The 24507-nt window shown below is 44.4% G+C and overlaps 1 protein-coding gene across 2 annotated transcripts in view; it reads right to left on the reverse strand.

Moving 5' to 3' along the window:
* gpc6a (glypican 6a) overlaps positions 1-21429 on the reverse strand; it is a 94795-nt gene extending 73366 nt beyond the window's left edge. For both annotated transcript variants that reach the window (XM_052062524.1, XM_052062523.1), the window contains exon 1: positions 21203-21429. In XM_052062524.1, coding sequence (XP_051918484.1) covers positions 21203-21365 — 163 coding nt within the window. In that variant the 5' untranslated portion in view covers positions 21366-21429. The remainder of the gene's footprint in view (positions 1-21202) is intronic.
* Positions 21430-24507: the final 3078 nt, after the last annotated feature.

Genomic DNA, 24507 nt, shown 5'->3' on the forward strand with positions numbered 1-24507 from the left:
ATGGACTAAAATGTTTCCCAATTGTGATGTCGAACAGCATATTTTTATGCTTTTTAAAATCATGTTTCGACTTGTTTTTCAAGTTACCAAGTTGTCACGTGCACCGGGCCGATGTCAAAGGTCACCGAAACGCCCATCTTGGCGCAGGGCGCTCAACCAAAGCCAGACTTAAATTCCTTATTGGCAAAAAAAAAAAAAAAAAACGATGTTATCCGTGTTGGTTCATTTAAGAGAGGGTGAGTGTGTAATAAAAGAATAAAATAAGGGTGACAAGGATAGATTTCATTTGTAATTTTGGAAGATTGAATAGCCAGGCAATCCTTTCAACAATAATTATGACTGAAGATGAAATATATTGAGACGATCATCATCAAAGTGTGAAAATTATTACAGCAATTAAATAAGAAAAATGACAAGTCCAGTGGTTAGCACGTCGGCTTCACAGTGCAGAGGTACCGGGTTCGATTCCAGCTCCGGCCTCCCTGCGTGGAGTTTGCATGTTCTCCCCGGGCCTGCGTGGGTTTTCTCCGGGTGCTCCGGTTTCCTCCCACATTCCAAAAACATGCATGGTAGGCTGATTGAACACTCCAAATTGTCCCTAGGTGTGAGTGTGAGTGCGAATGGTTGTTCGTTTCTGTGTGCCCTGCGATTGGCTGGCAACCGATTCAGGGTGTCCCCCGCCTACTGCCCGAAGACGGCTGGGATGGGCTCCAGCACCCCCCGCGACCCTAGTGAGGATTAAGCGGTTAAGAAAATGGATGGATGGATGGACAAGAATCCATTTTTGCCCCCCCCCCCCCCCCCCGGCCCCGTGTCTCTCTTTTCATTGTTGGTTTAAAAAAAAAAGAGATTACAGTGCTTCCAATTGGAACCTCACGACAACAATGGCGAAACTGATAATCAATATTTCAAGATTTGATCTCCCCCCCCCCAAAAAAAACAACAACTCCTGTGGAAAATGGAAATATCGCATCTTTGGCCAAATCCTGTTCAAGTCTCGACTTGGCTGGCAGGCCTGTCTGTTCTGTTCTTCTTAACTGTGTTGCACCAAAGATGGAATTGGAAAGCAAGCTGTCAATACGGGCAAGCTCACAGTTGCGGATCTGACTTGAAAACTCCCGTTTGAGGTAGAAGATGAAGCGCTCTCTCCCTCTCTCTTTTTTTATTTTATTTTATTTTTTTATGTCATCATAATGACCAGCTCTTGAAGCGCACGGACAGTTTCTTCATTTTGGAACCTTCCTCAAAAGCAGAGCCCCTCAAAGTCCCGCCGTTCTATTTTTACGGAAAATAAATGCTTGACATTCCTTTTTTTTTTTATATACTGACGGAGAGGATGGCGTGATTTGAGGTTTTATTCGTCAGATCGACCGCGATACCGGCGGATAAAAAACACAATGAAAAATAGAGGTGGCGCTGGGTGAGAAATAAAGATGACGACTTAGCGGATTTCACTCATCACGGGTTGGTTTTGGAACGTAACCTCACGCGATAAACGGGGGGGAAAGGGGATTCTGCCGGCGGGCCTATTGCAGCTTCTTCTTCTGTTCTATGCATGACCTGCTGCTTCAGACGTCTCAGTCCGATGCAAAAAAAAAAAATGACACGCACACTCCCGCCAAGATCGTTCTGACTAATTTGAAGCGCACGTGTGCCACGTGATCACATCCACACCGGCGCACCCGCAGACGGAAAAGTCATTTGCTGGAGGAAACGAGCAGACATGCCTTTGATGAGCCATTGTCGTGCTCCGCCACGATTTACCCTTTGCTCTTCCAAAGTGATCAGACATGCCGCGATTGCGCCCCTCGTCCGCGCCCCCCCCCCCCTTTATCCACGTGGTCTTTTTCTACTTCACACTGCAGCGCATGAAATCGGCGGTTGGCTCGGACACGCGTTCTCGTGATTTCATACAATTGCAATAACCCAGCACCGAGGTCTGTGACAATTTGTCTCCCGGAAAAGTATGCCGACAGTAGTCGGCATTCTGTTACCCGGATTCAAAAGAAATCCCAAATTTATTTATTTACTTATTTATTCAAATTTATTTTGACTTATTCAGCACATTGCAGCACGGTTTGAGTGTTTATGTTCATTATTATTAACCGTACCGCGCCATGGCGTCGAATGACATTACACAAGTGGTAACAGTTTGTACTGTTTCGGCGACACAGCGTCTAAACTGTTTCGGCGACACAGCGTCGACTGAGTTAACTTCATAAAAGGAAGAACTTTTGATGCGGTTCTCGTTTTGGATCATTATCCGTCATGTTGCGGCGGCGCATATACATTTTTTATGATCCGTGTGAGGACATGCAAGTTCACGGATGATATTCCGCTGAAGAATTCACCCGTCATTAAAAAAAAAACAAATCCCGGTTGATTGGCCAAGAACGTTACAGAAACGGGAGCGGCATCGACGGGTGAAATGGCAAAGTAGGACGGTGCCCGGAATACAACGGCGCCATCTGTCAAAAACGCTTTGCCAAATGGTGACCGTGACCACGTTTCTCACTCTGCACTTGTGTTCGTCCAAAGTGGGCCCCCCCCCCCACACATTCCGTTGCTACAGATTGAATGCGATCCGTCAGTTTTGTATTTGGCTGTTTGAGTTAACAAAAGAACAAGCGGCGGCTGTGTGGGAGGGTGTTCAGTTCAATTTCAATGAGTGAGCATGAAAAACAAACTGGATGGAAGCCTTTTCACTTGAGTGACAACACTGACGGCGGTGTCAATGGATTCCAAGAAGATGGACACGTTATGTCAGGATTGCCGCCTCGGTTTCTCCGCCAGCCGACACAGATTTATCTTTAGCAGAAGCCTTGCCGGCGTCACCTACATTTCATCTGTGTTACACTCTTTATTTAATCCGGAGTCATGTGATTAGGAAGCTATTTTAGTTTGATAGTTAAGGCCATTCTAATGTTTTTCTCTCTCTCTCTCTATCCCCGCCTCCCTCCCAGGGGACAATTTACAGTGTCAGATTTACTTCCCATGCATGTTTTTGGAATGTGGGAGGAATCTGTCGCACCCAAAGAAAACCCACGCGGGCAACTCCACACAGGAAGGCTGGACCCGGAAATGAACCATGCGCCTCTGCACTGTGTGGCCGACGTGCTACATGGTCGCCCATATCGCATATATTTTGTCGAAATTATGATGCTTTATTAACTCCCATGAACCAAATATAAGGCATTATGGATTACAAAAAATGTGGCAAAATTAGACTGTTTTTTGTTGAAAAGGGTTTCAAAAACTAGCCAATTTTTTTTTTGGTTATCTTTGATGTAAACTGGACTAAAACTATTCTATATGGAGATAATGGTGAGTCGTGAGTATTTTAAAAGAAAACAACAAGCACTGATTGTATAAGTGGGTATCCATCAAGAATGTGTTGAAAGTATCGCAAATAGTCTTACAAGAAAGAAACTGGATGATCAATCACAATCATATGAGTTTAGATTTTGGCAAATAAAAACAACAAAATCCTGGAAGCAAATTGAATCGCATCGCTTTGGGTTCGCCAAATTTTGGCAGGTTCAGAAAATCAAATGACTGCGGTGGATTAAATCGTTCCTCGGGAATCATAAAAGAACTCCCAATGCTATTCTTATCATTTTATTTTTATTTAATTTTTAAAATCTGAAGTTGTTTTTGAAGCTGAAAGGACAAGCCTTTTACAGACTGAACCACTGCTGCACTTTATATACAGGTAAACATAAAACTTTAAAAAGTACAATCATAACAATAACAAAAAAGCGGCTTTTATTCCCATGCGTGATAATGGACAGTGTGATTAAGTCCCACAAGGATTCATTAGTCTACCTGGCCAAAGGGCAACAAGCAGATGTTCCTCACCATCTGTCCTGTCCCTTGACCACTCTTGTCTGCATTCATAAAGGGAACATTTTCTGCATGCCAAAAATTTTAGCAGACCCCGAGGTCAACCGATAAACCACAATCTAGTTTTAGGCCGCTAAAATTGTTTGTAAAAAAACGTTGTTTAATAGCCACTTCTAAAGCACTGGTACCGACAACAAAGATAATGATAGATCATGAGTCATTCCGCAATTTATTCACCTTCATTCGTTTCAAACTGTGTATTCTACGGCACAACAAATGTAGAATAAATTAAAATAACAGAGTGAACTACTAATAAATGTACCGAGAAGGAACAATAAATACTCCTTATAATGTAAACAGAATCTTTTTGAAGTTATGTTCCCACGTACGGCGTTAGCATCATTGCTAATCGCAAAAGATGACACAAGATGGACTGCTTCTTTCATTCATTCATTCATTCATCTTCCTAACCGCTTGATCCTCACTAGGGTCGCGGGGGGTACTGGAGACCATCCCAGCTGTCTCCGGGCAGTAGGCGGGGGACACCCTGAATCGGTTGCCAGCCAATCGCAGGGCACACAGAGACGAACAACCATTCGTACTCACACTCACACCTAGGGACATTTTTTTAGAGTGTTCAATCAGCCTGCCATGCACATTTTTGGAATGTGGGAGGAAACCGGAGCACCCGGAGAAAACCCACGCAGGCCCGGGGAGAACATGCAAACTCCACACAGGGAGGCCGGAGCTGGAATCGAACCCGGTAACTCTGCACTGTGAAGCCGACGTGCTAACAACTGGACTACCGGGCCGCATGGACTGCTTCTTTCTTCCGGTTAATTATTTTTATCCAGGCCTGGGACGACAGAACTCTTTTCACCCCCAACCCCACCAAAACAAACAAACAAACAAAAACATCTGAACATGTTGGTATGGCCCCCGACAAACCCGACATGGCACCTGTAGACAATTGACTGGCCAACCCGGTCTAGCGGTAAAATTAACTTTAATCTTTACTCGACTCTAACGGGGCGCAGTCGAATGTGAAATGGCCGTAATTGTGTGATTTGAAGAATGGCTCGTTATTTTTAGGAAACAAAAGGGCTTCTGGTATGAGACTGAACATGTAAGATGTGACAATTTTTCTCACTTGGCAGCAATTTTATCATCAGCTGACATTCATAATTATAGTGCTGTAATGATTGGGCTATATAGTCGAGCTTAAAATGGATTCTGAGGCTCGGCACCAATTAAAAGGTTGACACTGTTGTCTGTGAAATGTGTGACTCAAGCGCAATTGGCTTGTTTCACATTTGTTGTTTCACACGGGGTGGAGTGGGGTGGGGGGTTCACTCATGACATTTGAAAAAAAAACCTAAATAAATACATGACACCTTTGCCTCCGAGCTATAAGAAGGGGAAAAAAACATAATAAAAAATAAGATGGATAAGATAAAAAATACATCCGAACAACATTTCGCTGAAAGTTCACTTGAAGTGGAGCAACAATGAAGACTGTGAATAAAGACTAGCAGTCAAAACAAAGCGCAACACTAAAAACGTAAAAAGTAGCTCATTGCCAATTAGGAAGTCTGAGGTCTGCGTAACAAGAGACTTTGTTCAACCACTGGCTCAGGTTACCGGGGGGGGGGGGGGGGGGGGGCTAAAATCAACTTGATAACACGCAAACAGCAATGTGGGTGAGTGATTTGTGAGTGTGACTAAGCTGAAGTTATTTTTTGGGGCAAGGTCTACACGCTTGTTCATGCTTATTGACATAAAGTGCCGATGCGGATTTGGAGCTGGGAGTCGCGGCTTGGAGTTTGAAGCGGATTATGTGGGACAGGAGAAGTGAACTAATCTCTTTTCGTCAATGGACGCTACAGCTTCGTGTTTGCTTTCAAAACTTTGCTTGTAGCAGACGTGTGCACATTTTTCAGCATGATGTCTCTGATCCACTGGTGAAAGGACACTTTGATCCTCTCCTTTTTCATCTATAACTGCTTCAGACAACAAAGTGTATGCAGAAAAGTGGTGAAGATTGCACGACTGTCTCTGTCCTATGTCTTGTCTTGTGTTATTTTTTGTTATTTTGACTTCAAAATGGCGCCGCGAGAGTGGCTGCCTTTCCAGCAGCTCCTATTTTTTTGTTGTTCTACTTCTTCCTTTCATAACTTTGCTGCTGTGAATCTGGAATTTCTCCATTGCGAGACTAATAAAGGTTTTCTTAATCTTAATACTGTCCATAAAAAAAAAAAAATCAAAGCCAAGACCATAAATGTCCATTCATCCATTTTCTGTGGCGCTTATCCTAATAAAGCAGTAATAACGGGGGGCCTCCCCAGAAGCTTTGAGTGCCATCGGATTCATGACAGTTATCCTTTTGTCGATAAATGAACTCATAAAGATTGAGTTTTTTATAAGTGAGTGTTATACATATGCCTTATGGGCCATTATTACTTGTCAACAGAAATGCAAGAAGTGGAAGGAAACCCAATTACGGCGCTAAATCACATCTGTCGGCATGTTGAAGTGTGTTGGGGGGGAGGGGGGGGGCATCGGGAGTGATTGATCTCCGTGCCGCTTTGCCATCTGGATCGCCTCTCCATCACCCACATCACCCGCTTTCAACTGATTCCACCGGGTCTTGAGACCCGAATTGAATGTGTCCAAATAAGATGGCACAGATAAGATAACTCCCACCGTTGCTCCTGCCATATGTTACCACCCTCGGAGGGTGTTGAAGGAATCTTTTTTTTTTTTCCCCCCGCTTTCAAGTAACTTCCAGGCCTGAATTTTTCTGACGACATTGATCAGAAATTCACTTATTTTCACGTACGGTTTTGTCAACTCACATAGGTGCTGGACGATTCTGATAAGAGGTCACGTTTGTTGTGTGCTCACTTAACCCTCGTAGTCCACCGCTTGCGATGAATGTAAAATTATGTCTTTGAATCAAAGGCAAAGGCATTCGGAAAAACACGAGAGAGCTGAAACGTATGGGGGGGGTTCTAAAATGGCCTAAATTTCATGACGTCACCGGCTGATAATTCTCAGGCATTGCAGCAATAATAAAAAGGTTTTGATTCCATAATCTTCACAATTTACATATTTTGCACCACAGAGACCCATTATAATTCATATTTTTGAATGCATCGTAAACCTAATGTGTATACATGCATTTCACGCGATTTTTACATCAATCGCTTTGTTTTCGCTTGGACAGACGTATGCATGCCACATTGTTGGGTTGAGGTCATTCCAATTGTGCAACTTTTAGGTGGCGCCAGAGGATCGCAAATGAGTTTGCCTTTTTGCAGGAGGCTTCAAACCAATGCGTTTTACGTGAACACATCCGGGCGGGATTGTTAGTAGGGCTTGGTTGGGACCTCCAGACACAATTTTATTTTTCCTTTTGCAAAAAATAAATAAAAAATCCCAAAGAACTAATAAAAACTATATATGTATGGATAGCACAGATGCCTCTGAACATTTTGAGTGGTTGAAAAAAAAAAAAAAAGACTGTATAACACAAAATACATCATTACAAAAATTGTAAAATGCGTAACTTGGGTTTTTTTTTTTCATTTGAAGGACCCAATGGTTAAAGGGGAACTAAACACGTTCCGGTGGGACCCAACGAACATGAGTTTATTATGAGTTGGTTCATCGTTACAAAGCAGTTGCTAACAGTCTATTTTGCTTTCACCTAAAATGGCTATTGGAAGTGATAACGGGTATAGGCGTTACATAAATGTTCATAATGTCTATACTATACATTGTAGTTGGCGGTCATTTTATTGGTTACAAGGCACTACCGTTAGAACGTACAGATTCGCTATCTACCTTGAGGTTCGACTGTATTCTTTTTCTTTTTTAAATTGTGTTCGGTTCCCTTATAAAGTCATTTAGCCAACGCCTTCATGCGGTTGCCACGTTTTTCCGTCCGACTCGTCTTCCAGTACACATGTTGCATGAAGCATTTCATTTTGCATCCGTCAGACTCTCTGGTGAAAAGCGTGGCCTAAATGAGATATTATTACTCATTTGGGGGCAGGGGGGAAATGAAACGGCACAATTTCACTTGCAACTGGAAGCAATGTTCATGGGCATCCTGCGGTATTCTAACAATCTTCTAGGACATTGCTCGCATGATATTACGAGTCACGCTCAGGCGACGAAATGATATGAAAATCAACTTAGCCCTAAATGTGATGCAAATATCACAGTCCGACCCAATAAAAACACGCCGAAAACATGGAAATGATGAATTATGGCAGTGTAAATGTTTATATCCGTGTTCATATCGAATGACAATTTACATTCAACAGCCTCGAGTCGCTTTTATTGCGATTCCTCTCAAAGTGTCCGCCATTCGGCTTAATTGCTTGACATTATCTCGGCTATTGAGGACAACGCACATCCGGAGGTTAGACTCACGCTGGTGTACGACTGAGGTCTAAACATAACAGCTGGTGGTCAGAAGAGCCTGAGGTAGAGCCCCAGGGTGGGAGATGACCAGCCCACTCATTTACCAATTCAAACGGGAGACGGGAGGATTCTGGGAGATGCAATCCTTGGCTCCAATTCAAATTCCAGCAGGAGCCAAAAGGACAAAAATGTGCCAACGGCAAGCAAAAAGTTAAATATGTCTTTCGCCGCTGAAACATTTCTTACATTTTCCAAATGAATCGTTAGGACGAGATGAGTGTGCAACATTTCATCACTTAAGACAACACTTCGATTTGTTGTTTTTTTTACATGACTCACATATTTCCGCTCTAAATATAAATTCATGAGATGGGGCGGGGGGTAATATTTGGACCTTTACAAAGATAACAATTGAAACTGTCAGAAAAGATACTCAGCGGATATTGTGTTTGAAATCGTCAATGGGCTACATTCATTCATTCATCTTCCGTACCGCTCGATCCTCACTAGGGTCGCGGGGGGTGCTGGAGCCCATCCCATCCGGGCAGTAGGCGGGGGACACCCTGAATCGGTTGCCAGCCAATCGCAGGGCACACATAGACGAACAACCATCCACACTCACACTCACACCTAGGGACAATTTTAGAGTGTTCAATCAGCCTGCTACGCATGTTTTTGGAATGTGGGAGGAAACCGGAGCACCCGGAGAAAACCCACGCAGGCCCGGGGAGAACATGCAAACTCCACACAGGGAGGCCGGAGCTGGAATCGAACCCGGTACCCCTGCACTGTGAAGCCGACGTGCTAAACACTGGGCTACCGGGCCGCCACTGAAATTATTAATTCATTCATTCATTCATTCATCTTCCGTACCGCTCGATCCTCACTAGGGTCGCGGGGGCTGCTGGAGCCCATCCCAGCCGTCTCCGGGCAGTAGGCGGGGGACACCCTGAATCGGTTGCCAACCAATCGCAGGGCACACATAGACAAACAACTAGCCACGCCCACACTCACAACTAGGGACAATTTAGAGTGTTCAATCAGCCTGCCATGCATATTTTTGGAATGTGGGAGGAAACCGGAGCACCCGGAGAAAACCCACGCAGGCCCGGGGAGAACATGCAAACTCCACACAGGGAGGCCGGAGCTGGAATCGAACCTGGTACCTCTGCACTGTGAAATGGGCTACATTGCACTTCATTAAGACACTAACCATTAAGATACGCGTCAGGCGACAATTGTTGCGTTATATCTTAGTTTAGTGGAGCACTGAAACTCTGGAAGGAAACAATCCTGCATTATGCATTTTCCGCCCACGGTTCCCAGGTGTCTTTAGTAACAAGTCTGTCTCATGTCATGAAACGACATCAAGAAGTGGAGCTCACTTAACCGTTCACTCGCCGCTATTAGCTATTGTGAGTGCCAATTAACTGCTGCGCATTCCACTCCAAACTGTAACCTGCTGGACCAAAAATACCGACTTGCTTATCAGGACTACAGAGCTCAGGGGGACAGCATGTTGAGTGTAAGGGAGAAAGCGTGCAGGTCCCCACAAAGACAGGGCGGATAGAAAAATCAGGCGAGATCTTCTCTCGCAATGAGGCGACGCTGGGTCAGAGAATACCCGTCGACCTCCAAAGTATTTAGGAGCTTCGTGTCCTTTCTTGAGAGTTTTCAGCAAGGCCCGTTATTAAATATTTTAATTAAACCAAAAGAAATTTGACCTGAGGTTAAGATCCGCTCTCAACCTTTTTGCATCAACATAAAAATAACGCCAATTAGACTTGGGATGATCTCAATTAGTCAGCTCGCCCTCGGGTACCAACGGGATCATGCCAGACTCGGTCATGAACTTAAATAATTGCGATAACTTTTTTTTTTTTTGTAACAAGGACTTGCCTGTAGCATTCCGGGCCTGCATTTTGGGGAATTAGTAAATAGTGATGCATGCAATGCTGTTGTGGAAAGTAAGCCAAGTGGATAAGAGAGAGAATGAGAGTCGAGAGCAAACGTTCTCCAAAGTGCTTCATACATTCATTGTTTTCATTCCTTCCTTTGCCATCATTTACACACCAGCCCAAATAAAAAAACAAAATTTCCATGGTTTTAAACACCTTAAGACTAATAAATTAACGTCTCATTAACTCGCATCTAAATAATACAACAGGGGGTGCTATTAGCGAACTAAAATTACCTTCATACAGTCGACAGTCCAAAAAAAAGTGTCTTCACTGAAAAAGATGTTGGATTTGAATTTAATCAATTTTCTTTCATTAAGTGGTTCCACAAAAAATAAAAGCTTAAACCAGATGTATAGTCTACAACAACAATAACAACAAAATCTGGGTTAAGGCGATTTTATTTTGTGCAACCACTTGACAAAATAAAATTCAGTAAAGTTAGCACCACATTTTTTTCAGCATAGATCCACTCTTAAAAAAAAATAAAATAAATCACAACTATACGTAATACAAGTAAAGGGGAACAAGTGAGAAATATTGGAGCGGAAAATGATTGCCTCATTCATTGACAACATTCCTGATTTGCAGCAACAGAGACTCCACACGCTTCACTTTTTAACCACAAGTACATTTGAAACGATCCATATAGTGATATACCATTGGAAAATATGAATTTCAAAAGGTGCATCATTGAGTACATTTTTTTTAGGTAAGGTGGTAAAACATCTGACATTTGAATGCCCTGAAGATGAAACGGATGTACAAACACGTCATTGCAAATACATAGACCATTGTTCCATTCCGCGGTGACTGTTTACAACCATTGGTTGGGATTTTGCCGTTTTTGACAGCACCGGATGTTTCCATGACACTTTTGATACACCTTGTTTATTTGTGCCAAATGCTTGCTTACTTCCAAATCACTGAGGAGAGTCTAATTTGGCATGTTAAGTCAGCCATGAGCACTGAAAAACAAAAATAAAAAGTCCCCTGTGTGAAAGGTATTTGCAGCTTTGACACCTCTGTTGAACCCTCGAGGTTTCCCACCAGCACACTGAATCATTTCTCCATCAGTCTCATGTCAAGCTTGGGAGTCCATCCGGAGGTATAAAGTCTCTGAGCGCTGAGAAATTCCCTGAACAAGCGGCCATTGTAGACACAAAGTCCATCAACGCTCTAAATTAAAATGACAAAAGCAGGGACTATCTCATTTACGCTCATAAAATAATCTGGAATATTCACAAAAAATGTTACCCAAGTATGGATTAAGAAACGACAAAAGGAGAGATGGGCTGCGTTTGAGCGCAGCTTTATTTCAAAACATCTGCGCTGTGGTACGATCGAAAACACGCCCTTCTCGGCAACCGATTCACTTCTTGCTTTCTTTTTCTTCAGCCAATCAGAAGCTATCAACATAAAAACATGTATAAGCCATTATTAAACAACAGAATGCAATTTAAGTAATTCATTCATCTTCCGAGCCGCTTGATCCTCACTAGGGTCGCGGGGGTGCTGGAGCCTATCCCAGCTGTCTTCGGGCAGTAGGGGGGACACCCTGAATCGGTTCCCAGCCAATCACAGGGCACACAGACACGAACAACCATTCGCACTCACACTCACACCTAGGGACAATTTAGAGTGTTCAATCAGCCTGCCATGCATGTTTTTGGAATGTGGGAGGAAACCGGAGCACCCGGAGAAAACCCACGCAGGCCCGGGGAGAACATGCAAACTCCACACAGGGAGGCCGGAGCTGGATTCGAACCCGGTACCTCTGCACTGTGAAGCCGACGTGCTAACCATTGGACTACCGGGCCGCCCTACCAATATTACCAATAAATTTAGGTAATTTTAAAATAAAATATGATGCTCAAACATAAAATGATCATTCATAATGTAACATAAGCGTGCATATTTAACAGATAAGACACGATGTGTCACGAAGTGCTTTGCATTCCATTGATGGCGCTGCTATGAGCACGCCAAGCCAAACTACCGCAACCTACAAGCTCGTAAACACTCCACTTGTGACCGAAGTGACGTCACGACCACAATTCGCCGGCTAAAACGGCACATTTGAGAAAACCTAGTTTGTTCAAAACTGGAAACTGTGTCTGGCTGTCAGCATCAAAGCGTGCAGTCTTTCACGTCAAATGAACTGCCTTTGAAATGTAACCCAACATTTTCAAGGTTCGATTATAAATGAGCTGCATCATAGCCGTGGCGCCGTGTTGTGCGGATCAGACATGTTTTTCCGACCACGATTTACAGTATGTGTGTCGGCTTTAAATCACATCCCGGGACATGCTTTCAACAACACATTGTTTATTTTCTCGCTATTCAGGAGGCTTCGCCGGGTAGAAAAAAAAATGTGCAAACCTCACATTCACTCCTGGTTTACCAGTTGATTGAAAGCAAGGCAAAGTGTTGGATTGTAGCCGCCCATATGCCATCTGGAGGCTATTCGCACGACTCAGGAAAAAAAAAAAAAAGTCTTGGCGCAGAAATCCAGCAGCCCATACAAGCTACAGTCATTCATTCTTCCTCCTGCCCAAACCATTTTCAGATTACAATTGAACATAGCGAACTCAAGCCGAAATAATTAAAAAAAAAACAATCGACACACGGCTCCTCCAGCCGCCCGCGCGCAGAGCTCATTCATGCTAGCGTGAGTCAGTTGCGTTTCAAGCTGTAACCAAGAATTGCGAACCACTCGCCAATCGCCGAGCAATCGCCCACCACGATCTGCATTATGCCGGAATAATTGTGTTTAATTGCTTAGTTTTAGTCCTTTGTGATTTCAGAAGTCATTTCTCGGAACCCCGGCACTTGAAAGTTCTTCATCTCAACGATGTCCTTGATAACGATTGGCATCTTTAATGGGGAGGGCTTTGTGTTTAAAACGTGCATAAAAGGAATGGAAGATCGTTTGATTCGTTTATTCTCACGTGATTTCATAAGAAGCTTTGCACAACGGGATTTGGTAGCACCGATAACTTTTAAACGTAACTCACCATCGTTTCAATGGAGCGTGATTGACAGTTTTCAAATTTGAATGAAATCGATCAAAATGACACGTCAGGGCAGCCCGGTAGCCCAGTGGTTAGCACGTCGGCTTCACAGTGCAGAGGTACCAGGTTCGATTCTAGCTCCGACCTCCCTGTGTGGAGTTTGCATGTTCTCCCCGGGCCTGCGTGGGTTTTCTCCGGGTGCTCCGGTTTCCTCCCACATTCCAAAAACATGTGTGGCAGGCTGATTGAACACTCTAAATTGTCCCTAGGTGTGAGTGTGAGTGCGAATGGTTGTTCGTTTCTGTGTGCCCTGCGATTGGCTGGCAACCGATTCAGGGTGTCCCCCGCCTACTGCCCGGAGACGGCTGGGATGGGCTCCAGCACCCCCCGCGACCCTAGTGAGGATCAAGCGGTACGGAAGATGAATGAATGAATGAATGACACGTCAATGAAAATTTCCGTCCGAATGAACATTTGACTGAGATCCGTTTTTTTTTTTTTTCTTTCACGACAGCGGGCACTGAGGTCTGGTGATTGAGGTGCATTTGTCAAACTCGGTTGAGCGCTAACTCGGGTCACTTGACAAGGCACAAAAGTAGTTTGCAAGTGAAGCCCATTTGCATTCCAACTCATTGAAATGTACCACACACACCAGCTTTCTAACCTTGGGAAAATAAAGTCAACAAAAATAGTCCAATGCCGCATTGGTAAGCAAACCGAAATGAAACGAGAAGACCCAGGAAATGAAAGAGGCTCACGCAAACACACGCGTGCGGATGCCGTGCTAATGTGACCCACATCTCATTAACGGCTCTCGCTGAAAATGTACACAGCAAGGAGACCTATTTCCAACTTGGCATAGTCAAGAGCATTTCAGGCTTTAAAAAAAAAAAAAAAAAAAAAAAAAACAGCCTGCAGATTAAGCATATGAAATTTAATATGCAACAGTTTTGTGACTGTAAGATGGAATGAGTTGCAAATATTTATTTACATAAATAAATAAATACAGTACATGATTGAGGATCATGTGGCGGCCCGGTAGTCCAGTGGTTAGCACGTCGGCTTCACTTGTGCAGAGGTACCGGGTTCGATTCCAGCTCCGGCCTCCCTGTGTGGAGTTTGCATGTTCTCCCCGGGCCTGCGTGGGTTTTCTCCGGGTGCTCCGGTTTCCTCCCACATTCCAAAAATATGCATGGCAGGCTGATTGAACACTCTAAATTGTCCCTAGGTGTGAGTGTGAGTGCGAATGGTTGTTCGTTTCTGTGTGCCCTGCGATTGGCTGGCAACCGATTCAGGGTGTCCCCCGCCTACTGCCCGGAGACGGCTGGGATGGGCTCCAGCACCCCCCGCGACCCTAGTGAGGATCAAGCGGTACGGAAGATGAATGAATGAATGAATGACACGTCAATGAAAATTTCCGTCCGAATGAACATTTGACTGAGATCCGTTTTTTTTTTTTTTCTTTCACGACAGCGGGCACTGAGGTCTGGTGATTGAGGTGCATTTGTCAAACTCGGTTGAGCGCTAACTCGGGTCACTTGACAAGGCACAAAAGTAGTTTGCAAGTGAAGCCCATTTGCATTCCAACTCATTGAAATGTACCACACACACCAGCTTTCTAACCTTGGGAAAATAAAGTCAACAAAAATAGTCCAATGCCGCATTGGTAAGCAAACCGAAATGAAACGAGAAGACCCAGGAAATGAAAGAGGCTCACGCAAACACACGCGTGCGGATGCCGTGCTAATGTGACCTACATCTCATTAACGGCTCTCTCGGAAAATGTACACAGCAAGGAGACCCATTTCCAACTTGGCATAGTCAAGAGCATTTCAGGCTTTAACAAAAAAAAACAAAAAAAAAACAGCCTGCAGATTTTGCATATGAAATTTAATATGCAACAGTTTTGTGACTGTAAGATGGAATGAGTTGCAAATATTTATTTACATAAATAAATAAATACAGTACATGATTGAGGATCATGTGGCGGCCCGGTAGCCCAGTGGTTAGCACGTCGGCTTCACAGTGCAGAGGTACCGGGTTCGATTCCAGCTCCGGCCTCCCTGTGTGTAGTTTGCATGTTCTCCCCGGGCCTGCGTGGGTTTTCTCCGGGTGCTCCGGTTTCCTCCCACATTCCAAAAACATGCGTGGCAGGCTGATTGGACGCTCTAAATTGTCCCTAGGTGTGATTGTGAGCGTGGATGGGTGTTCGTTTCTGTGTGCCCTGCGATTGGCTGGCAACCGATTCAGGGTGTCCCCCGCCTACTGCCCGAAGACAGCTGGGATAGGCTCCAGCACCCCCCGCGACCCTAGTGAGGATCAAGCGGCTCGGAAGATGAATGAATGAAAAAGGATTGAGGATCATTTTCTGAAAAGTTGTGCAAAGAGTGAGAACCACACAGTACTCAATTTTGGCGATATAGCTTTTAACCGTTTTACAAATGTCGTTTTTTCAAATTTATTTGTTCTATTGGGGGGAGGGGCTGTTTAAGCGCATCTACTAGAATGGCCAGGCCAAGTGCAAAGCCCTGCTGTTACTTTTGTTTCGGAGGACCTGACGAAGGGCAGCAAGAAAAAGCGAGTGGGTTTATCCGAAGCTCTCTTTTCGCTCTGAAATCACTCCGCCACATAACTCTGTAATTGGGCACAATCCGGTCAGATGGTGCGGGTGGCAAAATCCCAACCCCACCAGGGGTTGGAATAGTTGGGGATTTTTCGTTGCAGTTCAGTTTGGACTTTTGTTTTTATATTCAGTCAGTTTTAATTCGTTTTCAGAATGGGCTTGTCAGTTTTTATTTTTTGACTCGTGCTTGGTTTTAGTTGAGTTTTTATTAGTTTTAATATTAGCTTTAGTTTTTTTGAGATTGCAATTTTTGCAGATTGGAGGACTGAAAGTTTAATAGAAAAAAATCACAAAGTACTGTGTAAGAAAGTAAAATAAACTACAATTCTCAATCGACTATTTGACTTTCCTTCTTTTGGATGGTCACACAGCAATAAAAAAATAAAAATAAATCAACTCCAAAAGTGTGATATTAATTGACAGATGAAAACAAGGGACACTTTAGTTGCGGTTTGTTCGTTAAACGGAAGACATTCATTCATTCATTCTTTTTCCGAACCGCTTAATCCTCACTAGGGTCGCGGGGGTGCTGGAACCTAACCCAGCTGTCTTCGGGCAGTAGGCGGGGGACACCCTGAACCGGTTGCCAGCCAATCGCAGGGCACACAGAGACGAACAACCATCCACGCTCACACTCACACCTAGGGACAATTTAGAGTGTTCAATCAGCCTGCCACGCATGTTTTTGGAATGTGGGAGGAAACCGGAGCACCCGGAGAAAACCCACGCAGGCCCGGGGGGAACATGCAAACTCCACACACGGAGGCCGGAGCTGGAATCGAACCCGGTACCTCTGCACTGTGAAGTCGACGTGCTAACCACTGGACTACCGGGGCGCCACGGTAGACATAGTTTCAGTTAATTTTCAGGTTTTTTTAAAAACATTTTTTTTCTATTTTGTTCATTAAAATGTTTTTTCAATGTGAGTTTTCGGGGGGGGGGGGGGGGGGGGTTCATACGGTTCAGAGCCACAATTACCTTGCGCTCCACAAGCCACCAGGCGCGACACTCAATTAGGCTCATCGACGCTGCGCTTTGTTGCGTCCTTAAGCCCGCCTCATGCCGCCACAATTCCTACCACAAGTCAGCGTTGCCAGCATCTTATTTCGCAAATTTGCCGTCAAAAGGATCACGATAAACTGGCAAACACTTATACCGTCAAACATGAAATCTCTTCCACATTTGCCGACAGAGACTTACTCAAGCTACAGAACTTTGAAGTAACCCCAGAGGTCATTTGTTATTCCGGGAGAAGAAAAGTGAAATTGTCATTCAAGAAACGGTAGTGGCAACATGCGATGCCGTTTCAACGCTTTTTAAAGAGTTACTTTCACCTGTGAGATTGCTCTTTCGAGTAGACGTTTATGTGAAGTGCCTCGGAGTATCCAGGGGCTGTTTTGAACAAAGAGCAGCTCATAAAGTGGCAATGTGAGTCGCGCACGAGGATAAACATCCGACACACGTTTGCAGTATATCCCTAATCACATTTGGGCGCTAGCGTTGTGTAACAGGAAGGTTGAGACTGCATTGTCAACATACGCAACTTGATTACTAATCAAGTTGTTCGTAAAGTTCAGGAACTGTGTTTAAAGACCACCGCTTGGACTTCCCCGGCTAGAATACAAATTCTGACAAGCAACAAAGTCATGGTTCTAAGGCTTCTTTATCGCTTTTCTCTGCAGTAAGGGAAAAAAAGGGCTTAGAGCAGTGGTCACCAACATGGTGCCCGCGGGCACCAGGTAGCCCGTGAAGACCACTTGAGTAGCCCGCCAGTGCCTGGACATTGTGATTTGCTAGTAGAAATTATGATTTAAAAATGCAAACATTGGCAGTACTGTGAGACATTTCGAAACACGATCAAAGTCTGACAATTTAAATCATCAAGTATTAAAAATAACACATCCTCATATTATTGAAGGTATTTTGGACAAATATGTTATTTCAGACGTGTATCAATTTGGTAGCCCTTCACACAATCGGTACACATGAAGTTGCTCTCACCCTCAAAAATGTTGGTGACACCTGGCTTAGAGGGAGGAAGTACTGGATAAGATGCTTGCAATTAATTACATGACTAATCATTCTCTTATTTTGCGTGAATGAACACATTTTGCAAGTACAAGATATCGGCCCCCTGCCAGTGCAGGGAAAAGAGACACATTGTTCCTGTTTTGTTGTCATGGATTACACATCAAATCTGGCACATTCGAAGTTACGTACTGACAGACCTGACCCGATCGAGTCCCTGAAATCTGCTGTCGCGACAATAGCTACTCAGTCAAAGACCATTTAAGAAACCGTATTTTCCACACTAATGAATGGCCCATTTTGTAGTTTTTCATACATTGCATCTTATAATGCGGTGCGCCCAATCTACAATTCATCCACTAGATGGTGCTACTCTAAAGGAAACACCAACAGAACGATCAGATGTCAGAAAAACGTATTTAATAAAGCAGTGACATAGTTCACTTAACCAACAGCAAGTTGTAATATTGACTCGTTAACATTGAATTCTCTTGCCGCCGCTTTATTTCCGTGTTGAACTGCGTAACCGATCGCCTTAAGTTTGAACGCTACGTCATCAGCATGTCGAGCAAGGAGCTATTTTGGGGGTTGAAATATTACCGTAATGACCATACACAAGGCGCATTGACTTGTAAGGCGCGCTGTGAGCTTTGAAGAATATGGAAGGGGGGTGCGGCTTTTAGTGCGGAAAATACGGTACTCCATCAACGAATTCAATTGAGCAGTTGTACAATGAGTGTACATCCAATCTGTGAAAAAAAAAGTGGAAAGAAATGCAACCCTAAAAGCTGTCGGAAATATCACCGGTAGAACCGATTTTAGGTCTCCGAGGTTGTTTATGTTCTGGGGTTTAGGAACCTGGAGCCCATGAGAGCCATTCAGCTCTGCCGTCATATTTCCAGAATCGTTGGACTTGACAATTTGAGCTACATGAATGTGCTAAAGAAAAAGGGCCCGTAAGAAAGAAAAAAAAAAATGACACGGAGAATTAAATTAAAAAGTCATCCTCCATCAACACAAAGCTAATATTTCCAAAGCCCAAATGCTAGACTTGAGCGCAGCTAATATCATTTGAATACAGTCAAATTAGCGTGATCATTATTTACGTTTGCACAAACACTTTTATTCGTCACTTCAGACATAACGGTCACTTGCGCGGACGGGGGGGCTGTCCAAATCATGATTTTATGTCAATTGAAGCATGCAAACTGAAGTAGCCAAAGGTATTAAGTGCTTGTGTTTTCATAGCAGTTGCATGACAAAGCAGCTGATGAGGAGGGGGGTGAGGGGGGGGATGAGCACTAATGCTCTTCATGCTGTTTACCACACGTTTCGATGCGCAGAGCTAATTCTCCCGAGGCTCTTATATAACCTCTGTTGGATCGACGCAAAGGTTAATGGGAGACAGCAAAGTACAAAAACAAACTGTGCAATATTGTGTGGGTAAAAATGGTGGCGATAATGAGGGAGAGATTTCAATTGATTTCTAGAAGTCTGAAATTTTTGGGCAAATATGCCAACACTCAAACAATGGCATCACTGAACAAACCCAAATCTGAATCAGCTTCATCTCGCACGCCTCCGTACATCAGTAAGCACCTCATATGTCAGTTTTATTCGACATTTATTCTTGATCTGCATCAGCACTGATGGATTTCTACTTTGGCGCGTGACACACGGTTAGTGTAAAGTGCACATCTTCTTTGCTCAATATGGAATGACTTCTCTTGATCCGTCAGTGAGTGGCAAAAAAAATGAGGTCGCCTTCAAACATTTGACAGTGGCCATTGCGCGAGGACATTATTTTTGCCTCAATTTGATAGAGCTGCAAAAATCCCCTCAAGATTTAACCAACTTTGGGAAAGTTGCACAACATGAATAACACATGAGGAATTTCTGAAAATAAAAAAAAAAATGGACCTCATGATCAGTGTTTTATTCTACCCAGATGGAGATGATTTTCAGCTTGTAACATGCATTTTTAAACGCTTCCCTGAAACCCATTCCTCACAAATCCCAACGACTCCAACGCATCAAAATAGCAGCGTGGGGACCAGCTGCTATTACACACTTAAGAGAAATTATACTATGGAAATTGATTTAGGTTCAAAAGTGACTTCACTGGATTTGGATGTGCATTTGGATGCATTTAGAAAACATGCAAATGACCCCTGCGCCCGTCCGTCTATGATCATTACTGTGAGTCATCAATTGTGTGAGCATTTTTCGTTTATGCGTGTGTGTGTGTGTGTGTGTGTGTGTGTGTGTGAGGGAGCAGCGCAGTGATTCACTTCTGACCTCTCTCTGCACGTCCCTCCTTTTCCACATGTGGAGCGCGCAATGTTTGCCCACTAATCTTCTTCCCTTTGACCATAAATGTGATTACCGCCTCACAAGAGATAATAGGAACCTCATATCTGCGCTCCACCAAAGAGCATGAATTAAAAACTAAGCTGTAGCCTTGAGGAATAGAGAAGAATTTCTCATCCGAGGGACGATTTGGTGCCGAGTGCAGACAGCCCCCTGGTGGCCAAAAATGTTATGTGCCGCGTTTCATCAAAACGCCACCGCTGCATGTTCTTCTGTTGCACATGAGCAACAGGTACGCTTGCCTAGTTCCACATCATGCCTGTTTTTTTTCCGCCGAAGCAACGACTTGTGTGAAATTACTCAAGTGGTGCCAGGTCCAAATTATAAGTGGACAGCTCACTTCTTTTCTCGTATTTAAAAATGTTTGTGCCCCGTGGGCGAAGTGGGCTCAATGACCACCTGGAGCTCATGAAACATTTAATATAACATTTGAATTCGTTCATGGACGATTAAACCACGACTAATGATCAAATATAGTCAAACATGAACACCTCCGGGACGTTTTTGTTGACGGCAATAAAAAAAACATTTCAAGTTTCATGGCGCATTCTCGTCGTGTTGCACACTCGCCGCTTTTGAAAAGACGACCGATATCAGATTCAAAAAAAAAAAAAGATTCCATAATCAGATTTAAGCGATGCACAAGCTGTCAACCGATAATAGACTATTGAAAACAGAGAAACAACATGCCGATGTGTGATTTCTTCCTAAATGGGGGGCTTTAAGAGGCATCACACAAGACCAACGTGCTTCCATCAATCTTACAGGCTTGTCATTGTTCTTGCACTTGCAACACCTGATGTGATTCGTTTTTTTTTTCTGGCGACGACAGGGCAAGGCTGCGGGTGTCCCAGTTGCTGTCATTATATGCTGTGACTGCGAGGTGGGGGTGACACATGCCAATTGGGAGGAAGAAAATGATGATGATGCCTTACCTGATATTTCCTGATGAGGCGCATTGACAAGACCGAATCCTTTGGCATGAAACGCTTGTCTAACTTCGCTGCAGCTTCGAGCTTTGCTCTCGGCCCCGAAAGATGTGGACAGCAGCAGCAGCAGCAGCCACAGCGTGCACACAACCACTTGCGGGCTCCACATCGCAAACCACAGCGTGGACTCCTCGATGGTGTCTCTCGGAAAGGATAAATCCACTCGGAGCGGGGTGGGGTGGGGTGGAGGGGGGAAAAGAAATCTTGAAAGGATGCCCGGAAGAGGTTTCCGATCATTAATCTAGGATGTGCCTTAAAAAAGAAGCGGAAGCAACAACTCGCCACTTGGCATCCGTCCTCCTCCTCCTCATCGTCAGCTGGGCGGCTCGTCTTGCCCCTCGTGTGCGAGGCGCTCGCCGCGGGTTCCCGATGGCAACGAAGCGCGGGAGAGAAGCGACGACGCTCAAAGTGATGTCAACTTGTCCCGCCGCCGACGTGTCAGTGCGAATCGAGTGACGAGGAAATGAGATGCGCGCGATTCGGCTGGCACGCAAAAAAAAAAAAAAAAAAAAAGCCAAGGGCAAAACGTGGAGTGGAGTTGCCGAGACTTGAGCGGCGGCGGCGGCGCAGGCAGCCAACGTCCAACGTGCCCGCGCGCTGCTGCTCTCCTCCGCTCTTGTGCATCCTCGATGCGCGCAGACGTACTTGGGGGGTGGGCGGCTGCAAACATATCAGGACACTGGATCATCTTCCCGCCCACCTTTTGGACGGATACACTCCTCCATTCATGGGCCACAACTTCAAGAACGCGTCCACAATCTAAATAGATCCATAAGAGGGATAATCGATTATCACCCCCCCCCCACACACACACACACTCACATACCCCAAATAAACTGAAATCTAGATTATGTACAGAATGATATGTCGTTTGTGAAACGTTAGTTGCGGGGGGGGTGTCTAATTCGTTTTCCAGCTCTCCAAGGAGCAACGCACCTGATTTAAATCATCAGGATCGTTCTCATGCTGCTTCACAGCTGGCTGATGAGCTGCTCATCTGAATCAGGTGTGTTGCAGCCGGGAGAGATGGAAAACGGGCAGCACAGTGCGGGCATGTCCAGGCCCGGAGCCGGACATGCCCGCTTCAGTGGTTGGTACCCAGCATTGCGGCCTCGTATCCTGGTCAACACCAAACGTGTTTTTTGGGAGGCCTGGTGGTCCAGTAGTTAGTGCGTGGTCCTCATAGTGCAGAAGTCGCGGGTTTGATCCCGGCCCGGCTCCGGCCTTCCTATGTGGAGTTTGCGTGTTCTACCCGGGCCTGCGTGGGTTTTCACCGGGTAAACCGGTTTCCTACCACATTCCAAAATCATTGTTCTTGCCGTGAGTCGCCGCTTGGAATTGAAGCGGATTTACATGGGACAGGAGAAGTGAACCAATCTCTTTTTTCGTCAATGGATGCTACAGCTTCTTGTTGACTTTGAAACTTAGCTTGTAGCCAACGTGTGCACATTTATGTGTGCACATTTTGAGCATGACGTCTCTGATCCACTGGTTAAAGGACACTTTGATTCTCTCCTCTTTCATCTCAAACTGCTTCAAACAATAAAGCGTGTGACGGAAAAGTGGTTAGGACTGCACGACTGTCCGTGTTTTATGTTATGTGTTGTGTTTATTATTTTACTTTATGTTAACTGTTTTGTAAAGCGCTTTGTTACAGCTGCCGCTGTTGTGAAAGCGCTATATAAATCGGCATGTATTGTATTGTATTGCCAGCAATTTTATTCCATACAAATTGCAAAGGAAGGGTTGAACCCTTTTTTTTTTTAAAGATTTTTAAAAAGATAGAGATTTCAGCCTCTTCCTTTTTTAAAAATATTTCCCAATTGACTTGTTGTTGATTGACTTGTTGTTGAGTTACCTATTGCACTATCTGCACTCGTTTTTACATGGGCACCTTTTTCTGTACGACGTAGTTCAGGTTGAAAATATTGACTTGAGGAGTGCCTGCTTACGGAGCCCAAGTGCCCGCCTGTGTCATCAAGTTTTAATTACCTCTTGTCAGTCGTCACCCCCCCCCCCCCTTCGCTTCACTGGGTAATCAGCCCCTTGCCTTTACTCGCATTTTATCACCTGTAGTTAATTGATCTCTCTCTTTCTCACACACACACACACACACACACACACACACACACACACACACACACACACACACACACACTCACACACACACATAGTTGATGTGAAAGTGTCATTTAGAATAAAGCGTATCCTCCTCCGATTCACTGCACTGTTGAAAATGACAGTTAACCACAAACACTGGCCTTTTAATTCAACCCTGCAGTGTGAAAAGGTAGCTTTGTTAATTACAGTAAAATCTCGTGTACAATACGCACCGTTTATTCCTACACAAGCTAGTTGCAGGTCTGATCGGTATTGATCACATGGTCTTTACTGGCTAACACCGTGAGTGAAGTCATGTAATGTATCACTTCACTCAAGGAAAGACTTGGCCAACGTCGCATCTGCTACAGAACAATGGATTCATCTTTAAACTCTTTTGCAGAGTTGGCTTTTCCCAGGTGGTCAGCATCTTGATCTTGCGGCGAGGTTTGGTGGACGAGTTGGCTTTTGATGACACTTGCTCTCGGGCTGCTTTCCTCCATTGGGCACGTGGCGTCTTTGGATCTGCAACGGTAAATTTCAAGGCATTTTTTGGAGTGAAATATGCAGATCAGGGCTAACAACACAAGGGGAAGAATAAAAGATTAGACTAATTGGAGGACCCCTGAAATCCTATTAAGCAGCAGTGGAAGGAACTGAACCGTGCAGTCAGAATAAGGCGGCCTTCAAATCTGAGCTAGCCGGAGCAGTGGAGATTGCCCGTCTACCTCTCCTCTGGTGCACAAGTCAAAGTCAACTCAACTCGACTCAACTGTATTTCTGGAGCACTTTAAAACAACCATAGCAAAAATAATTCGTACAACAAACCAAAAATTAATTACAAGAGGGTAGAAAACACAAAAACAGAAAAAAAAAAACTCAAGTTTCAGGCTGAGTCAAATGCCAAAGGCTCAAAACGAGTTTAAGTCGTGATTTAAAGATGAGAGATAAGAGAGGTAAGGTCATTTCAAGATTTGAAAACAACTTTAAAATGCATCGTGAGCCAGTGCAGGGACGCCAGAGTAAGATTTACGTGCTCCCTCTTACGAGTTCCAGTCAAGAGGCGAGCAGCAGCATTCTGGACCAACTGGAGACGCTTCATGGAGGATTGTCTGACTCCAAAGTCAAGTGCATGACAGTCATCCAGCCGG

The sequence above is a fragment of the Hippocampus zosterae genome, chromosome 4, assembly GCF_025434085.1.
Source record: "Hippocampus zosterae strain Florida chromosome 4, ASM2543408v3, whole genome shotgun sequence".
Lineage (NCBI taxonomy): Eukaryota > Metazoa > Chordata > Actinopteri > Syngnathiformes > Syngnathidae > Hippocampus > Hippocampus zosterae.